Source organism: Mobula birostris, chromosome 15 (assembly GCF_030028105.1).
Source record: "Mobula birostris isolate sMobBir1 chromosome 15, sMobBir1.hap1, whole genome shotgun sequence".
Taxonomy (NCBI): Eukaryota; Metazoa; Chordata; class Chondrichthyes; order Myliobatiformes; family Myliobatidae; genus Mobula; species Mobula birostris.
Genome location: NC_092384.1, coordinates 12,019,723 through 12,038,979, shown reverse-complemented (window position 1 = coordinate 12,038,979; position 19,257 = coordinate 12,019,723). Strand labels below are relative to the sequence as shown.

The 19,257-nt window shown below is 45.7% G+C and overlaps 1 protein-coding gene across 3 annotated transcripts in view; it reads left to right on the top strand.

The window, feature by feature from the left end:
* Window positions 1-964: 964 nt before the first annotated feature.
* exoc3l1 (exocyst complex component 3-like 1) overlaps window positions 965-19,257 on the top strand; it is a 120,125-nt gene continuing 101,832 nt past the window's right edge. For 2 of the 3 annotated variants that reach the window (XM_072279324.1, XM_072279323.1), the window contains exon 1: window positions 971-1,037. In XM_072279324.1, the coding sequence (XP_072135425.1) occupies window positions 1,004-1,037 (34 nt within the window). In that variant the 5' untranslated portion in view covers window positions 971-1,003. Of the gene's footprint in view, window positions 1,038-19,257 lie in introns of all 3 variants that reach the window. The other variant, XM_072279326.1, reaches the window with a different exon arrangement.

Genomic DNA, 19,257 nt, shown 5'->3' with positions numbered 1-19,257 from the left:
TTCTTGCACCAACATAGCATGCTCACAACTTCCTAACCCATCATCTTTTGAACATGGGAGCAAACCGGAACACCCAAGAGCCCATAACAGAAGAAGATATTGGAGCAGAATTCATCCATTGGGACCACCAAGCCTGCTCCACCATGGCTGATGTATTGTCCCTCTCAACCCCATTCTCCTGCCTTCTCCCTGTACCTGCCACACCCTTACCAAACAAGAACATATCAACCTCTGATTTAAATATATCCAGTGACTAGGCCTCTACATAAATCCCACAATGCCAGTGGAGGAAACATGCGTGGTCATGGAGTGAATGTACAAGCTGTACAGGGTGGCAGGAACTTAACTCCAGTCATTGGCTTTGTAAAGTGTTATACTGATCGTTATTCCTCTGTGCCACCCAGGGAAAGAGCAGTGAAACTAGTGAAAGTGAGTTGGGGGTGGGGAACAAGATTTAGTGATCAGGTGGTTTCCTTGTCCACATTTGACCATGAATGTTCAGAGGAGGTGAAATCAATGCTGAGGAATCCAAAGGCTGCATCCACCTTTGCAGTGAGAGTAGGAGGAATGTCAAGAGGAAGACGGCTGAGTGGACCTTGTGGGGTGAGGGGGGCTAGGATTCTGAAGAGTTGGGTTGACGGTGGTAATGTGGGGGTGGTGAGGGAGTGGAAGGCTGTGTAATGTTGGGGGAGGATCTACACAGGGGTCCCGGGTTTCAGTCTTTGTCCACACAGGGGTCCCTGGTTTCGTATCCTGCCCTGCTTCTCCGGACGTTACCAGTTTGGGTTAGAGAGCGTTGTTCCCCCAGTTTACTGTTTGTCCCAAGCCGATCACCCTCCTCCCCTCTCTCCTCCTCTTGCTGCCGGACTCTCCCTCCCCGCCGCTGCGGAGGAAACTGACTCAGCGCTCCGTGTCCTGTTTCTTCTCTCCTCCCCCTCCCTGCTCTCCGCCTCTTATGTGACCACTTACTGCCATCCACAGTCCGTCAGCGACCGCACAGGGAATGTCTACAGACGCTGGGAACCATCACAAACAAGGTAAGGGAGCCGGCTGGCACAACACTGCGCTGCCCCACACCCGTCCCGGGAACCTCCGTCCCATGAGCCAGCCTGAGGGCAGTGCATCAATCGCTCAGAACTTGGGAGTAGGTCTCCTCCCATACACCAGACTGCGGCTGTTCATCACACTGTTCTAGGGAGGGTGAGTAAGGAACAGTCACACTTGAGATTATTATAGACAACAGGTTAAAAAATATTAGGTCTGTCTCTCCAACAGGGCGTTCGGGGCATAAGCGAAGGGATAAATATCTATGTTTTAAATGCCAGCTATCTTGATCTCTCTGCGGCGTTTGAATTAGACATTTCTGGAATTTCAATTTCACTTCTGTCAAATTCCGCCGATTAAAAAAAACTTCAATGAATCGCTTATCACAGTCAGATCTCTCTCTCTCCCCTCTCTCTGACCCACCCACAATCCCCAGAGACCTGATTCGCTTAATAATCCTACCCCTGCCTTTGGGAAGATTTTACAAGGAGGACGTCCGGATGGCAACTTGTAATGACTTGGTAGAGGAACCAGATGGGGTTGGTACGGATATCTGGGCTTCTCTTTCACCGTTTCACTAGTCTGCAGTGGACAGGATTGGGTCTCGCCCCGAAATGCCGACTGTCCATATTTTTCAATAGATGCGGTCTGACTCGCCGACTTCCCCCAGCATCTTTTTTCATGTCTGTGCCGAACCACAACGTAGAAATGCGCAGCAAGTTTGGTTTTGAGGGGGCGTCCCCCACGCACCAAGGTCCCACAAAAGTCAATGGGTTCATGGTGAGATTATTATAGAAGATTAGCTTGATGGAATGTTGATTTGAACTTTAAATTGTTTTGTAGTGTCACCTCTAACCAAATCTGCCTTTCCCACACGAAAAAGCTACATCGGCCACTGAATCTGTCCAATTAGATGATCGGGTGCTGCAGCGGAATTTGGAATATCCTGGGCCGGTGCCAGACGCGACCAGTGACTTTGACACACGGACAATATATTTGCTATTTTAAAAAATACAGACAGGAACCTGGACGGAAATGAATATGCAATTGTGTAGTCCGAAAATGTCGGAGCACTTCTCTTAGGGATGTAATGGCCAGGATTAGATGTCATGCTTTCATGCACACTATTACTAACTACATGTAAACACTCGTCTCCAAACTGTCCAAGATGCAGTTCATGAAACGTTAACATGGGAACGAACCGGTATAGAACTGCAAAAAAATAAACAGCTCAGAAGCCAGGACTAATTATTTGTATTCAAGAAAAAGTTTGCATTGAGTGCCCAGCACACATTGTGTTGTGGAGGGAAACCCCCGATTTAGCGCATCAATTCATGACGCGCCTTGATGCACCTTATTTTGAAACTGATGGTTGTCTTATATCACTTCATCTGATAAGACTTGCTTAATAAAGCAGCTTTTTGAACTTGTGGAATGACTAATTACTTGGGAACAGGATTTTTTTTTGTTGGGGGACCCAGCTGATAGTAACTAAAAATTATTTATCTCTATGCAAAATAGTTATTGAGTTGGAGCAGCGGCAGTAATGCGATCATTCTAGTCGAGTATGATATTCTCCAAAGGGAGTGGGTCCTCTGGTGGCTGGAGAGGCCGATTTAGGATCCACATAACAGGGACCTTATGATGATGGATCTTAATGGAGAACGCCCGTGTGTGACTTGTTTAACGTGGGGAGGCTGAAGCACAGGCAGCCGCCACACGATCCACGACAGTTTGGGGTCAGGATCCAGTGGCACGGAGTGCAGGATGACTGGGAACCATCCGCTGCTGCAGCTTTCCTTTGCCTTCACTGCCATTGAGATGTGTCATCATCTTCTGCCAACTCCCCCACTGAGATCTCGGTTAGGTTGTTCTTTGTCTGGAAGCTTACCCTTGACCTTAACACCATAGGTGACCCTACCAGTAGCTAATCACTAGATGTCTAAACTCCAGATCTTAGGAACAGACAAGTCTCTCCACAATGACAAGGTGATTATCTTTGGAGAAGAGGCTTGGAGTACTAATAGTTGGGATACCACAGATGAAAATTCAGTCCACAATACTTGCTAATGGAGAAGCTGAACAAATAGTATTTGTCAATGAAGAAACTGAACTAATTGCTTTCAGGAGGAGAATCTTACGGCTTGAGGATGTGAACCCACAGGAGCTGTGAGTTGACAACCTGAACACGTGTCCTCGCTGACACAGTATCTGAAGCAGTTGTCCTCACCTGCAAGGAATGTGAACCTGCATTGTATCTGATTTAAAGTATGGCTGGTGGTGTATTTGAAACTGCAGTTGTCACAATGGTGGGGACTTGGGAGCAAAGGTGGACCCAAATACAACACACATCTTGTGAGGTTACGGTATGGACTCTGAACCAGAGACTGGGCAAGGACCCAGTACCTGGGTCTTGCCTCGGGCTTGGACCCCAGAACCAGGTATGGACATGACATGGGCTAGGGAGAGGAGGAACATGGAAAAACAGAGCCTCGGTCTCGGGAGAGCAGGTACATGGAACCATGGACACATACACAGAACACAGAGTCGGGACCCCTCCTTGGGAACAGGACATAGGGCCGGGACTCATGACCCCCCCCCGTGGGGCAACGGCAAAATGGCCTGACCTACCCCATGGAGGTGAGGACAAGACATGACTCCCCACGGAGCAATGGCAAGACGGCCTGACTTACCCCACGGAGGCGAGGACAAGACGAGACATGACCCCCTGCGGAGCAACGGCAAGACGGCCTGACTTACCCTACGGAGGCGAGGACAAGACAAGACAAACACCAAAGGACAACACAGTTCCTATCTAGCTCCAGGGATAGAACTAGACCAAGGTGCAGGTGAGGGCTACAGATGAGGGCTAGAGGCGAGAGGGGCAGAGAAGGGATTCAGACACGAGGGTAGGACAGGAATCACAGACCGCCAGGGCCAGGACTTGACTTGGTACTAGGATGCCGCCAGGGCCAGGACTTGACGGTACTTGGATGCCGCCAGGACCAGGACTTGACTTGGTACTTGGATGCTGCCAGAGCCAGGACTTGGACGTGGTACTTGGATGCTGCCGGATAGTGGCGAACTCTAGACTCGGCCCAGGAACAGTAGACAGCGGCTCCTGATTCTCTCCGGCGGGTTAACCGACAGACCCACCTTGATGAGGAAACTTTGCAGGCTCGCTTCGGCGAGGTAACTGGACAGGGTTGCTCCGGTGAGGAAGGGAAAATTACCGACACTCTCTTCGGCAGAGACTAGGCTTGCTCTGGCCAAATGACATCGGCACATCATACCTTTGATGACTTTGCAGGTGCTCCTGCGCCGAATGGCTGAAAACCGGAAACTATAAACTACCGGTTCAGCCGAGCGTTAATTGCCTCTTAATCACCAAAGCCGAGGGACACGGGAAAAACAGGGAACCAAAGGGAAACAGGGAGTCAACGGTCCGGATTGTAACGTAAACAAAGTAAATTTAAAGGGACCCCGATCTGGACCATGACAGTAGTATCTGCTGAACGGTTCTCAAAACCAAGACCACTAACTAATGGGTTACTATTTGATGATGGTGTGTCTGTAGCAACCGTACATGAAGATGTAGCTTGGGGTCAATAACAGTTTTTGCTGATAGCCTGTCAAGAATCATTGTTACTTGTTGAGGGATACCTGATTGTTTTGTGGATCCTGTTTTTTTCCTTTTTTAATTTATTTGCAGTCTTCTTTGGACCTTTTGTACATAGAACATAAAACAGGACAGCACCGGGCAGGCCATTTGGCCCACAATGTTGTGCCAATCTTAGCACCAAGTTATACTAAAAGTCCTCATGCTATGTACCATCCATATCCTTCCATTTACCTGTCTCTATCTAAAAGCCTCCTAAACTTCACTAAACTGGCTGCTTCCACTATCAACACTGGGAACATATTCAAGCCACCTACCACTCTCTGCATTAAAAAAAATCTAGCACTCATGTTATGTTTAAATGTCCCAACCTTAACCTTAAAGCATGTCCTCTGGTGTTAGACTTTTTTTTACCCTGGGGACAAGTTTCTGACTCTCTACTGTATCGATGCCTCTCATAATTTTAAAAATCTTTATCAGGTCTGTCTTCACCCTCCAGCACTCTAGAGAGAACATCTCAAGTCCGTCCAACCCTTCCTTATAATTCATACTCTCTAATCTAGGCAACATCCTAGCAAACATCTTCCGTATCGTCTCTACATCCTTCCTGCCATGGGGTGACCAGAAATCCACACAATACTCCAAGTGTAGTTTGACTGATGTTTTGTGTAGCTGCGGCTTGGCTTCCTTACTCTTACACTCATCACCCCTACCAATGAAGGCAATTGTGCCACCTTACCCATTAGAGGAACCACTGTCAGTGAGCTATGGATCTCTTTGTACCTCAGTGCCACTAAGGGTCCACCAGTAATGAAAGTTTGTTAGCCTAATTCTCTTTTGTGAAGTTTGACCCAATGTGACTGATCAACAAGTCTCCCACTTTCTAGCTTCTAATGAAAATTTCATCTCTATCCACCTATACTTCCAATAAAAGGGCTCACACTGAATGCCACCCCACCTTCTTCTCGGAATAAATTTGTAAAGATAGTTTGGTTTGATTTACTTCCTTAAAAGATTTTCACTAGTTATTCTTTTCCATATTTGCCTTGGAAACCACTGTCTCCCAGTTTTGGTCACTTCATAGCTTCCCCCCTCCCCTGGTTTTATTGATCTAGGCTCACTTTTTTTTCAGTAGAAATCAGCCATGATGGAACGGTGAAGCAGACTCGATGGGCTGAATGCCCTAATTCTGCTCCTATGTCTTATGGTCTTAATCTACTGGAGGAACTGAATTCCTTTCTCCCCACAAATGCTCCACTGCTGAGATCCTCCAGCAGATTATTTGTTGTCCCAGACTCCAGTATCTTGGATGTCTCCTTTGTTCTCCAAGGGTTTACTAAAGACATTTTTCATCAGACTTTTTTTCTCCACTCCTGAACTGCAGCTTTATCCATTTCCAGTCTTGTATGCAACCCCTGTCTTGCCATCTTCACCTAAAATCACCTTGTGATTTCTTAAAATGTTTGGCTCCTAAATTTGTTGAATACGGATTCACTGTTTTATACATTGCTACAGATACAAGTACAGTTTGTATATTCAGTGGCCACTTTATTAGTTACGTCCTGTACCTAACAAACTGGCCACTGGATGTATGTTTGTGGCCTTCAAATCTACTTCAAGATTCGCTGTGTTGTGCATTCAAAGAATCTCTTCTGCAAACCTCTGTTGCAACATGAGGTTATTAGAGTTGCAGTCGCTTTCCTGTCAGCTTGAACTAGTCTGGCTATTCTCCTCTGACGTATCTCATTAACAAAACATTTTCATCCACAGAACTACCACTCACTGTATTTTTGATTTGTTTTGTTGCACCACTCCCTGTAAATTCTAGAGACGGTGTGCATGAAAATCTCAGGAGATCAGCAAGAGTATTTTGAGATACTCAAACCACCCTGTCTGGAACCAACAATCATTCTACAGTCAAAGTCACTTAGGTCACATTTCTTACCCATTCTGATGTTTGGTCTGAACTATAGCTGAACCTCTTGATCCCATCTACATGCTTTTATGCATAGAGTTGCTGCCACATGATTGGCTGATTGCACTAACGAGCAGGTGCACAGATGTACCTAATAAAGTGGCCACTGAGAGTATATCTGGCTTGGATGAATTTATTGAACCATCTGATTTTAATATTGAGGAATAACTACCATCTGCACAGAGTTAGCTGCTTTTGGTATGGGTGATTAATGAGGGTTTCTGATGCCTAAAATTAGAAATATTTCTATATAACAACCTAGTGAACACTCCACCTTTCTCTGTGAGGTAATGACGGCTTGGTTATGACTCCCCACACAACACAATTTCCTCCTGATGACCCTAATCTCACATAAATAATGGTCACTTGACTAAGATGCTGCCAGGTGTGAGACTGACGCCTATTCAGAGTCAGGGGAGGAGAGACTGCAGTATTTGAGGAGGGGCAAGTAATTAATGATCTTGCCACATATGCCACAACGTTGCTAGACTGTACAGTCAAGCAGCAGGACATTTCAAATGCCTGCTGACATAAGAATATTGGAAGACTTTGCCAAGGGCTGGTGCCATCTGTAACTGTTGTACTCCAAACTGCTGCAGTCTTTTTCTCTTCCTTTCTCGTTTTCTCACTCCAACTCTTTCATCTTTCTTCAAGTTCTTGCTCCCTTTTTTACTTCCCTCTCCCTCCTTCCTTTCACAAGCTGCAGCAATTTTTTCCCCTTTGATTATTCTCATTTATTTCTCTCTTCCTCTCCCCTTCCCGTCTTTTTCAAGTCCTTCACCTGTTCTCCTCCTTCCTCTCTCTCTCTATTTTTCTTTTGCGTCAGTCCCATCCCTGATCTGTCTTGTGGGCTGGATGCTGCATTCAGTGTGACTGCTTCAGTCATTCAAGAGCTGGTCAAAGTCAAGGGACTATCAGTAATTCAAAAAACTTGGCAAGGGCTTTCTAGGCAATTTTTAAATAGACAACAAGCTGTCAGAGGACAACATGTGAAAGGGCCGTTAATTAAAAATGCATCTTGAACCCAGACTACTGCACTGCTAGTCATGAGCAGCACATGTTATAAAAGCAATAGCTAATTTTTACACACAAAAATGATCAAATGACCTGCTTTCTAGGAGTGCTGCCACGAGAAAAGCAACATCCATCATCATGAAACCCCACCATCTAGGCCATACACTCTTCTCACTGCTGCCATTGGGAAGGCTGTACAGAAGCCACCAGATTCAGGAACAGTTAATGCCCTTCAGCTATCAGCTTCCAGAATCAGAATGGATAACTTCACTCACCTCAACACTGAACTAATTCCACAACCTACAGACTCACTTTCAAGTATTCTACACTGATGTTCTCAGTATTACTTATTTATTTGTGTAACTTGTCTTCTGTTGCATATTGGTTGTTTGTCATACTTTGCTATGAATAGTTTTTTTCATAAATTCTATTTTTAACTAACCTGTAAATGACTGCAAGAAAATGAATCTCAAGGTTGCATAGGCTGACATATACATACATTGATAATAAATTTACCTTTTGATCTTTGATCTATGCTTTTAGTTCTGCTGATTGAAGGGTAACAATTGGCCAGGATGCTGGAAATGTTTTGAGAGAGCATGTGAAGCCTTGTCTTGAAGTCAGTTCAGAATGACCTGTCTGACAAAGCACCACTCACCTGGTCCCTCACTGAAGTGCTGTTGCTTGGGTCTCTGGAGTTTAGGTGAGGTGTTCCCAGCAGAGAGTGACATACACAGCAACAATTCAGACACATGCCTGGCTTTCCATCCAATAGCACTGATGTGGGCACTCAAGCAGGCAAAAGCAGGACTGGCAAGTGCAGCTACATCAGAAAATCATGGAGTCTTACAGCACAGAAAAAGCCATTTGGCCTAACTCATCCATGCCAAACATGTTCCTCTGTGAGCTTGTCCCACCTGCCTGCATTTGGCCTGTGGCCCTGCAAGCTTCTCCTACCCATGTCCTTCCTTAGATGCCTTCATAGTGGTTGAGTATGCATATTAGGACCATTATTTCTGGCAGCTCATCCCAAATATGTACCACCCTTTGCATGAAGAAGCTGTTGTCCCTTTTAAATCTCTTGAACCTCTCATCTTAAACCTATGCCTTTTTTTTGATCACCCCATCTCTGGGAAAAAAGACTATGTGCTTTCATGCTCTCTCAGGTCACCCTTCAATCTCCTACGGTCTGTTGTCGACGTGCCTCTATCAGGTCACCCTTCAATCTCCTATCTTGTAAGGAATAAAGTCTTAGTTATACAATGTCTCTTTGTAACTCAGCCTTCAAGTCCAGGCAATGTTGTTGCAAATCTTTTCAGTATTCTTTCTAGTTTACTAACACTTTTTTATAACAGGGTGAACAAAACGGTACAGAATGCTCCAAGTGTGGCATTTACCAGCATCTTACACAATTGCAACATATTGTAATAAACCATGACAGATGTAATACACTTTGGAGGGAAGTATAGGAAAGAGTCATCAGAGGTAGGTTTCAGTACACAATGCTGTGTGCATGGATGCAATATCCAGGGTGGTGCTGGAAGCGGGTAAATTAGGGAGATTGATGAGACTCTCAGATGGGCATTTGGATTGAAGAAAAATAGAGGACGATGTGGGAAGGAAGGTTTAGATTGATATTGGAACAGGTTAAAAGGGGTGCACAAAATTGTGGGCCAAAGGGCCAGTGCTGTGCTATATTGTTCTATCTTCTGTGCTCCTGCAGAACAAATTCTAAACACTTCCTTACTGGTACAGTTACACAACGAGATTCTGCTATGCTAGAAATCCAGATTAACAAATACAAAATGCTGGAGGAACTCAGCAGATCAGGCAGCATCTCTTGAAAAGAATAAACAGTCCACATTCGGGGCCAAGACTTTTTACCACCTTGGCCCAAAATGTCTACTGTTTCTTCATTTCCATCAATGCTGCCCAACCTGCTCAGTTCCTCCAACATTTTATGTGTGTCTCACAGCTACAGTGTCACTTTAAGAAGCCTGAAAAGGAAGGGTTCCAACCTGGGCTCCACGGACCCCTCAGTTAATGGTGGGGTCCATGGCACAAAAAAAGGTTGGGAGAGCCTGCGGTAAAGGGAAACTTTTAAATTTCCCAAGGCATAAGATGTATTGAGTGATGGTAAGTAATCCAGTTCCTTTCATGTGTTGCTAGGCTGTCACTAGTGACCTTTGCTCAATATCGATTTTGGCTGCAAAATGATTTCAGCACAGAATGATTTCATGATGCACTACTTCCACAGCACACTGTAGTGATCTGATCAGGCAACATCTACAGAGGGGAATAAAGAGTTGATGTTTTGGGCCGAGATGCTTCATCAGTACTAATAACCAATTGACATTTTGGGCCGACACCTTTCATCGGGACTTCTGTACTCAATGCAGTGACCAAAGAAGGCCAAGATGCCAAAATCCTTCTTCACCACCCTGTTCATCTGTGAGGCCACTTTCAAGCCCCTCTATTTTATAATACTCTGGAGATGAGAAGGTGCCAACAGTAACTGCCGAAGGGTCTCAACCTGAAACGTCGACCATACTTTTTCCCATAGATACTGCCTGACCTGCTGAATTCCTCCAGCAACTTTGTCTGTGTTGCTTGGATTTCCAGCATCTGCAGATTCTCTCTTGTTTGTGACAATATCCATTTGAGACCCATTTTGAAAATTGCCTAAAATAATGGGTTGGGTTTCTAGCACAGATGTAGGATTTGAGCTTTGCCTTCACTGGAGTTTTCTCTGTTCTCTGCATGGATCCTATCTGACGAAGAAGCTGATTTACTTGCTGCTGAGTTTGGACTCCCAGTAGTAAATAGCTTTGAATTAGTCAAAGTTGATAAGGACCACTGCCTCAAGTCTTCAGTAACCCAACTCCAATCCTAACGTCAGTTATTACCTGTGTATTGTTGGCACCTTCTCATCTTCAGAGTATGATGAAATAGAAGAGCCTGAAGATAGCCTCACAGGTGAACAGGGTAGTAATGAGGGTCTTGACTCAAAACGTCGATTGTTTATTAGGACCGATGAAGCATCTTGGCCCAAAACATCAACTTTTTATTCCCCTCCATAGATGTTGCCTGTTCAGATGAGTGCTGCCAGCATTTTGTGTGTTGCTCCGGATTTCCAGCATCTGCAGAATCTCTTGTGTTATTGAGTATGGAAGATGGGATGTTATTTTGCAGTTGTACAGGCGTTGGTGAGGCCAAATTTGGACTGTTGTGTTCAGTTTCTGTCACTCTGCTATAGGAAAGATGCCGTTGAGTTGGAAAGAGTGCAGAGGTTTAGAACATAGAACATAGAACATAGAATAGTACAGAACAGTACAGGCCCTTCGGCCCACATTGTTGTGCCGACCCTTAAACTCTGCCTCCCATATAACCCCCCACCTTAAATTCCTCCATATACCTGTCTAGCAGTCTCTTAAATTTCACTAGTGTACCTGCCTCCACCACTGGATCAGGCAGTGCATTCCACGCACCAACCACTCTCTGAGTAAAAAAAACCTTCCTCTAAGATCCCCCTTGAACTTCTCACCCCGTACCTTAAAGCCATGTCCTCTTGTATTGAGCAGTGGTGCCCTGGGGAAGAGGCACTGGCTGTCCACTCTATCTATTCCTCTTAATATCTTGTATACCTCTATCATGTCTGCTCTCATTCTCCTTTTCTCCAAAAAGCAAAGCCCAAGCTCCCTTAATCTCTGATCATCATCTCTCTAAACCAGGCAGTATCCTGGTAAATCTCCTCTGTACCCTTTCCAATGCTTCCACATCCTTCCTATAGTGAGGCAACCAGAACTGGACACAGTACTCCAAGTGTGGCCTAACCAGAGTTTTATACAGCTGCATCATTACCTCGTGACTCCTAAACTCTATCCCTCGACTTATGAAGGCTAACACCCCATAAGCTTTCTTAACTACCCTATCTACCCTCACAAGGCAACTTTCAGGGATCTGTGGACATGTACCCCCAGATTCCTCTGCTCCTCCACACTACCAAGTATCCTGCCATTTATTTTGTACTCTGCCTTGGAGTTTGTCCTTCCAAAGTGTACCACCTCACACTTCTCCGGGTTGAACTTCATCTGCCACTTCTCAGCCCACTTCTGCATCCTATCAATGTCTCGCTGCAATCTTCGACAATCCTCTACACTGTCTACAACACCACCAACCTTTGTGTTGTCTGCAAACTTGCCAACCCACCCTTCTACCCCCACATCCAGGTCATTAATAAAAATCATGAAAAGTAGAGGTCCCGGAACAGATCCCTGTGGGACACCATTTACAAGGATACTGTTGAGACTTAAGGGACTGAGTTTTGCAGAGACGTTGAGCAGGTGGTGACTGTTTTCATTGGAGTGAGGGAGAATGAGGGGTGATCTTATGGAGGAGCATAAATTATGGTGGGCAGACAAAGGATGAATGTGGAAGTTTTTCTGCCAGGGAAGAGAGGGCACAGGTTTAAGGTGAAAAGGGAGAGAACTAATAGGAACCTGAGGGGAAACTTTTTCAACCAGACAGTGGTCATCACTAGAGGAAATGGATGAGGCAAATGCATTAACAACATTTAAAAGGTACCTTTAAGGTCAGGTAGATGAATAGGAAAGGTTTAAGAGGCATATGGGCCAAATGCAGACAACTAGAACTCACTTAGCTAGGAACTTTGGTCAGCATGGACCAGATGGGCTGAATGGCCTGTTTCCAATCTGTGTGTCTCCATAACTTCATGGGTTTTTTGCCTGGTGCTATGGTTTCCTTCCACATCCCAAACTCAAGTGGTATATTGCAGCCGCTCCATATTGCCTCTGGTGTAGAACGTGGGGAGAGTTGAGTGACAGGTGGGCAGGTGTAAATGAATGCTTATGGATGGGTCAAAGGACCTGATCTGTGTTGTACGACTCCATGATGCAAGATTTTGGGAAAGGTTTCTCAGGGAGTGAAGGTGCTGTTCAGGTTGATGAATAAAGGCATAGTAAAGGCATTTTATTTCAGATATACAATCTATGCATGAAAATATACAAGAAATACAATATAGTACATAACTTCCTTTGTATTGACAGTGTTGTCAAGTCTATACAGCCGTGCCATCAGCCTATTAGTACATTCTATGCGCAAAGCACTATTTCACTTGTGATAACAGTATTATAGAGCAATATCAAAATATACTATATTTATAAGAATACACAACTCAATACCTTTTTATACATTCACAGTCAATGTGTTAAGTAATGTTCTATTATGTTCCTTAAAACCAATAGCACTTTTGCCACCCATGTTGCCCCTTGGGTGTTACAGTACTACAATAATTGAGGGTCTCCCTCACCCAGCCTGGCCCCTCCCAGTTCAGTAGCTGAAGAACTCCAATGCTGAGGTCCTTCCCCACCGAGACTCTGCAATGGCTGCTCCAAGCGTCTGTGCATCCCTCCGCAGCCTGGAGTGTGCCAGTCGGCAGCATTCCTCTATTGTGAGGGTTCCCAATCTTTTTTATGCCTTGACCCTCATCATTAACTGTGGAGCTCAGTTTGGGAACCCCTGCTCTACGGACATCTCAACGTGCTCTTTAATCAGTTCCATGCCTGACCTGCAACCTATTAAACGTAGTTAGCCAGGTGGTGAAATGAGTCGTTGCAGATTTTACAAGAGACTGGTTGGGTGAAGGCAGATCCCAGAATAGCCTTGAATGCAAACGTTTCTCCTCCATTTGTTCCAAGTAGTTGTGCTTGAACTGCTAAATAGTGACTTTGGAATTGTGCACCTCAGACTGAATATCTTCAGTTTTAATCACGTGACGTTTGAATAATGGAGCTAATGGCAGCACTGAGAGCTCAGAAGATTGATGGGATGCCTCTGTATGGGAATACGAGCATGTTTATTCCAGAGCCTGCTCTTCCCATAAACACAATCATGGATCGGGCTGACAACTTCCTGATTCAGTATAAACCAGCAGTGTCCTATAGGGCATGATTCAGTGCTTAATACCGACCATGTTAAATTACCATCCAAATACTTCTGGCTGATGAAATCTCAGCTACACACACACTAGTTTGAAATGGATCAGCTACAACAAAGCCTACTGCTAGCATTAAGGAGGAAACAAGGTAAATATTTGCACTAAATTTTAGATGGAGGCTACCTGTACGGCTTTTGTGAAGCTGTCCTGTGTTCTTGGCCTAGTTTGTGTCTGGCTGGTATTGACACTGAGCAGGTCCTTTAAAATGACTTTTCACACAGAGAGACACAAGACGATGCAGATGCTGGAATCTGAAGCAACCAACAAAGAGATTGCTGGGCGAGGCAAAGAGATGGTTGATTGTTTTTGATCAAGAACCTGATACAAGGTCTCACCCTGAAAGACACACTAGCCCTTTACTTTCTCAGACGCTGTCTGACCTGCTAAGTTCCTCTAACTGTTAGAAGAACAGGAGTTCTTAACCTTGGGGATCTGTGCATAGATTCCAGTGGGTCCGGGAAAAACTTTACACCTTTACTTCCACTAACCTCTAACTGAAATTTAGCATTTCCTTCAATGTTGAATGTACAGACATCCCACCTCTCCCGGAAATTCCAAGCGTCTCCCGCATATTGATAGTGGCTCCCTGATGCCTGCAAATTATATACAAAATCCTGGAAATCGATTTTTTTTGAGAGTGAGCGAGCGAGTGAGGGCGAGAGAGAGAGAGAGAGAGAGAGGGAGAAAGAGAGAGAGAGAGCACACCATGGCAGAGTGTTCCAAAGAAAGAAAATATAAAACGTACATCACCCCAGACTAAACTAAAGTGTACCCCTGCCTAATACAGGTCAAAAATAATGACAGTGTTGCTCGCAGAACTGTCTGCAACAATGACTTTTCCATTGCCCATGGTGGGTTAAGACTGTAAAAGACATGTTGAGGTGAGTTTAACAGGTGTCATTCATTCATTAGCATAACTAACATTATTTAAACTAGCTGCTCTATTGCAGACACACCCCCTCTCCTGGAAGTTCTGGGAGTCTCCTGCAAATTGATGGTGTTACCTCCTTGAAATGAGTTTTTGCAGGGTGGGATATCTGAATGTAGGTAATAAATCACAGTAATATTAGCAGTACCTGTGACTTTGTCACCAATAGAAATCATAGAGATTTTCATGTTACATTACAGTTGTTACAAGTATCTCAAAACATTGTTTACTGCACACTCTTCACTACTTTGAAATTATGGTAGGCATTAGACCTGCCGCTAGATCAAACGTGATTGCAGTCTTCCTGTCTGCAGGTGCTTGTGCAACATAGCTGGCTAACTATCAGGCAGCCCTGCAATTGGATCTCCAATATGATATGTATGTTGCTTTGTCCAAGACCACCCCACAGTTTCATGTTCGTATTCAAACTAAGCAACAACAGCCTTCACACTGATACATCGTTAAAAAGTAAAATTTAATTTTAATTTTCCTGTATTTTAAATGTATAGTCTTGTTATTTATTGTGCTCATAGAGAAACACATATATCACAAATTTGTTTTCTAATATTTTTATAACTGTACTTCAATGTAATTGCCTTCTTCTGTAAAACTGTGTATTTTAAATATCTAAATACATTATTTTGAGATGGGGTCCGTAAGCTTCACCAGACTGACAAAGGGTCCATAGGCCTCACTGGACTGACAAAGGGGACCGTGGGCCTACACCAGACTGACAAAGGATCCATAGGCCTCACCGGACTGACAAAGGGTCCATAGGGTTCACCGGACTGACAAAGGGGCCCATAGGCTTCACCGGACTAACAAAGGGTCCACAGGCCTCACTGGACTGACAAAGGGCCCATAGGCCTCACCGGACTGATAAAGGGTCCGTAGGCTTCACTGGACTGACAAAGGGGCCATAGGGTTCACCAGACTGACAAAGGGGCCATAGGCCTCACTGGACTGACAAAGGGTCTATAGGCTTCACCGGACTGACAAAGGGGACCATGGGCCTCACCAGACTGACAAAGGGTCCATAGGCTTCACCGGACTGACAAAGGGTCCATAGGCCTCACTGGACTGACAAAGGGTCCATAGGGATCACTGGACTGACAAAGGGGTCCATAGGGTTCACTGGACTGACAAAGGATTCATAGGCCTCACTGGACTGACAAAGGGTCCATAGGGTTCACCGGACTGACAAAGGGTCCATAGGGTTCACCGGACTGACAAAGGGTCCATAGGCCTCACTGGACTGACAAAGGGTCCATAGGGTTCACCGGACTGACAAAGGGTCCATAGGGTTCACCGGACTGACAAAGGGTCCATAGGGTTCACCGGACTGACGAAGGGTCCATAGGCCTCACTGGACTGACAAAGGGGACCGTGGGCCTCACCAGACTGACAAAGGGTCCATAGGGTTCACCAGACTGACAAAGGGTCCATAGGCTTCACCGGACTGACAAAGGGGCCCACAGGCCTCACTGGACTGACAAAGGGGCCCATAGGCCTCTCTGGACTGACAAAGGGTCCATAGGGTTCACCAGACTGACAAAGGGGCCCATAGGCCTCACTGGACTGTCAAAGAGTCCATAGGGTTCACCGGACTGACAAAGGGTCCATAGGCTTCACTGGACTGACAAAGGGTCCATAGGGTTCACCGGACTGACAAAGGGGTCCATAGGGTTCACCAGACTGACAAAGGGTCCATAGGCCTCACTGGACTGTCAAAGGGTCCATAGGGTTCACCGGACTGACAAAGGGTCCATAGGGTTCACCGGACTGACAAAGGGTCCATAGGCTTCACTGGACTGACAAAGGGTCCATAGGGTTCACCGGACTGACAAAGGGGCCCATGGGCCTCACTGGACTGACAAAGGGTCTATAGGCTTCACCGGACTGACAAACAGGTCAACAGCATAAAAATATTAAGAGTTGAAAGTATACTTTGTAGTTTTTTGACCTGGGGTTACACTGACCCAGAAGAGAGTCCTTAATTCAGGGAGACTACATTCAATAAAGGAGGGTCAGCAAGATGACAGCAGGTTGAAACCAGATACCTCGCATGACCAGAAGGGTAGAATCTCATCCTCTAGCACCTCAGTTAGATTATTTTCTTTACCTGACTGACACCCTGCTAACTGTAGGTCAACCGTTATTTTTACTTAATGCTTATTTCATCACCAAAGGACCATAAGACTATAAGACATGAGAGCGGAATTAGGCTACTCAGCCCATCAAGTCCTCTCAACCCCATTCTGATTTAGAGGTACAACATGGTAACAGGCCTTTCCGGCTCAATGAGCCCGTGATACCCAATTACACCCATGTGACCCACTGACCTACTAACCCATATGTCTTTGGATTGTCCTGTCTAAGTTCTCCACCAAGTGCTCAGTCAGGATTTTATTGGATGGCAAAATGAGGGTCAGGCCTGATTATGATGCCCTTGTAGTGCATTAGCCAATATCCAATGGCTGTGCTTGATCAGTTGATGGAATAGACCTGGCCAAAGTCTAGAAATCCCACAGGCCCTCCCTCAACAGCAGATAGAAACTCTGAAATAAGGGTCAAGCACCAAAATCAATTGGAATTCTTTCAAGCAAAACACATCAAATTTGCTGGTGAACGCAGCAGGCCAGGCAGCATCTTTAGGAAGAGGTACAGTTGATATTTTGGGCCAAGACCCTTCCTCAGGACTAACGGAAGGAAGAGCTAATAAGAGATTTGAAAGTGGGAGGGGGAGGGGGAGATCCAAAATGATAGGAGAAGACAGGAGGGGGAGGGATGGAGCCAAGAACTGGACAGTTGATTGGCAAAAGGGATATGAGAGGATCATGGGACAGGAGGCCCAGGGAGAAGGAAAAGGGGGAGGAGGGGAAAAAAACCCAGAGGACAGGCAAGGGGTATAGTCAGAGGGACAGAGGGAGAAAAAGGAGAGAGAGAGAGAAAGAATGTGTGTATATAAATAAATAACGGATGGGGTACAAGGGGGAGTTGGGGCATTAGCGGAAGTTAGAGAAGTCAATGTTCATGCCAGACGAAATATAAGACGTTGTTCCTCCAACCTGAGTGTGGCTTCATCTTTACAGTAGAGGAGGCCGTGGTACACATATCAGAATGGGAATGGGATGTGGGATTAAAGTGTGTGGCCACTGGGAGATCCTGCTTTCTCAGAGCGTAGGTGTTCAGCAAAACGATCTCCCAGTCTGCGTTGGGTCTCACCAATATATGGAAGGCCACATCGGGAGCACTGGATGCAGTATATCACCCCAGCCGACTCACAGGTGGTGTCGCCTCACCTGGAAGGACTGTCTGGGGCCTTGAATGGTGGTAAGTGAGGAAGTGTAAGGGCATGTGTAGCGCTTGTTCTGCTTATAAGGATAAATGCCAGGAGGGAGTTCAGTGGGGAGGGATGGGGGGGGGGATGAATGGACAAGGGAGTCGCGTAGGGAGCGATCCCTGCGGAAAGCGGGGGGGGGGGGGAGGGAAAGATGTGCCTAGTGGTGGGATCCCATTGGAGGTGGCGGAAGTTATGGAGAATAATATGTTGGACCCGGAGGCTGGTGGGGTGGTAGGTGAGGACCAGGGGAACCCTATTCCTAGTGGGGTGACAGGAGGATGGAGTGAGAGCAGATGTGCATGAAATAGGGGAGGTGTGTTTGACAGCAGAGTTGATGGTGGAGGAAGGGAAGCCCCTTTCTTTAAAAAAGGAGGACATCTCCCTCGTTCTGGAATGAAAAGCCTCATCCTGAGAGCAGATGCGGCGGAGACGGAGGAATCTCACCTGTCCAGCTCTTGGCTCCATCCCTCCCCCTCCTGTCTTCTCCTATTATTTTGGACCTCCCCCTCCCACTTTCAGATCTCTTACTAGCTCTTCCTTCTCTTAGTCCTGACGAAGGATCTCGGCCCGAAACGTCGACTGTACCTCTTCCTAGAGATGCTGCCTGGCCTGCTGCATTCACCAGCAAATTTGATGTGTGTTGCTTGAATTTCCAGCATCTGCAGAATTCCTCGTGTTTATGGAACTCTTTCAATGTTCCTTCATCACTGCTGTGCAAAACCCTGGAATACCCACATCATGAGTTCAGAGGGAGTACCTTCACCACAATCACTGAGATGGTTTACAAGAGCATCTCACCGTCACTTCAGAAAGGCATAGCCAGTTACTAGGACTCCATGAGTGTTATAGAGTAATAAAGCACAGAAAAAGACATTTTGGGCTAATTCATCTATGTCAAGCATGGCCCCACCAAGATAGTCCCATCTGTCCATATCCCTCTAACCCTCTCAAATTCATGTACTTATCAAAATGTCTCTTAAATGTTGTCATGCCTGCTTCAGCCATTTCATTCCATATACACAAAGAAGTTACCCACAGATTCCTATTAAATCTCGCCCCTCTCACCTTAAACCTATGCTCTCTGGTTTTCATTTTTACCCAGGGAAGAGGACTAAAGGGTATTCACCCTGCCCATGCCCCTCTGGATTCTATAAGATCACCATAAAATCTTGTACATTCCAAGGACTAGAGTCCTAGCCTGCCCAACATTTCCCGAAAACACAGTTTCTCGAGTCCTGTAGGCATCCTCATAAACCTTCTCTGCACTCTCTTCTAGTTTAAGTACATCTTTCTTATAACAAGGGAACCAGTTCTGTAC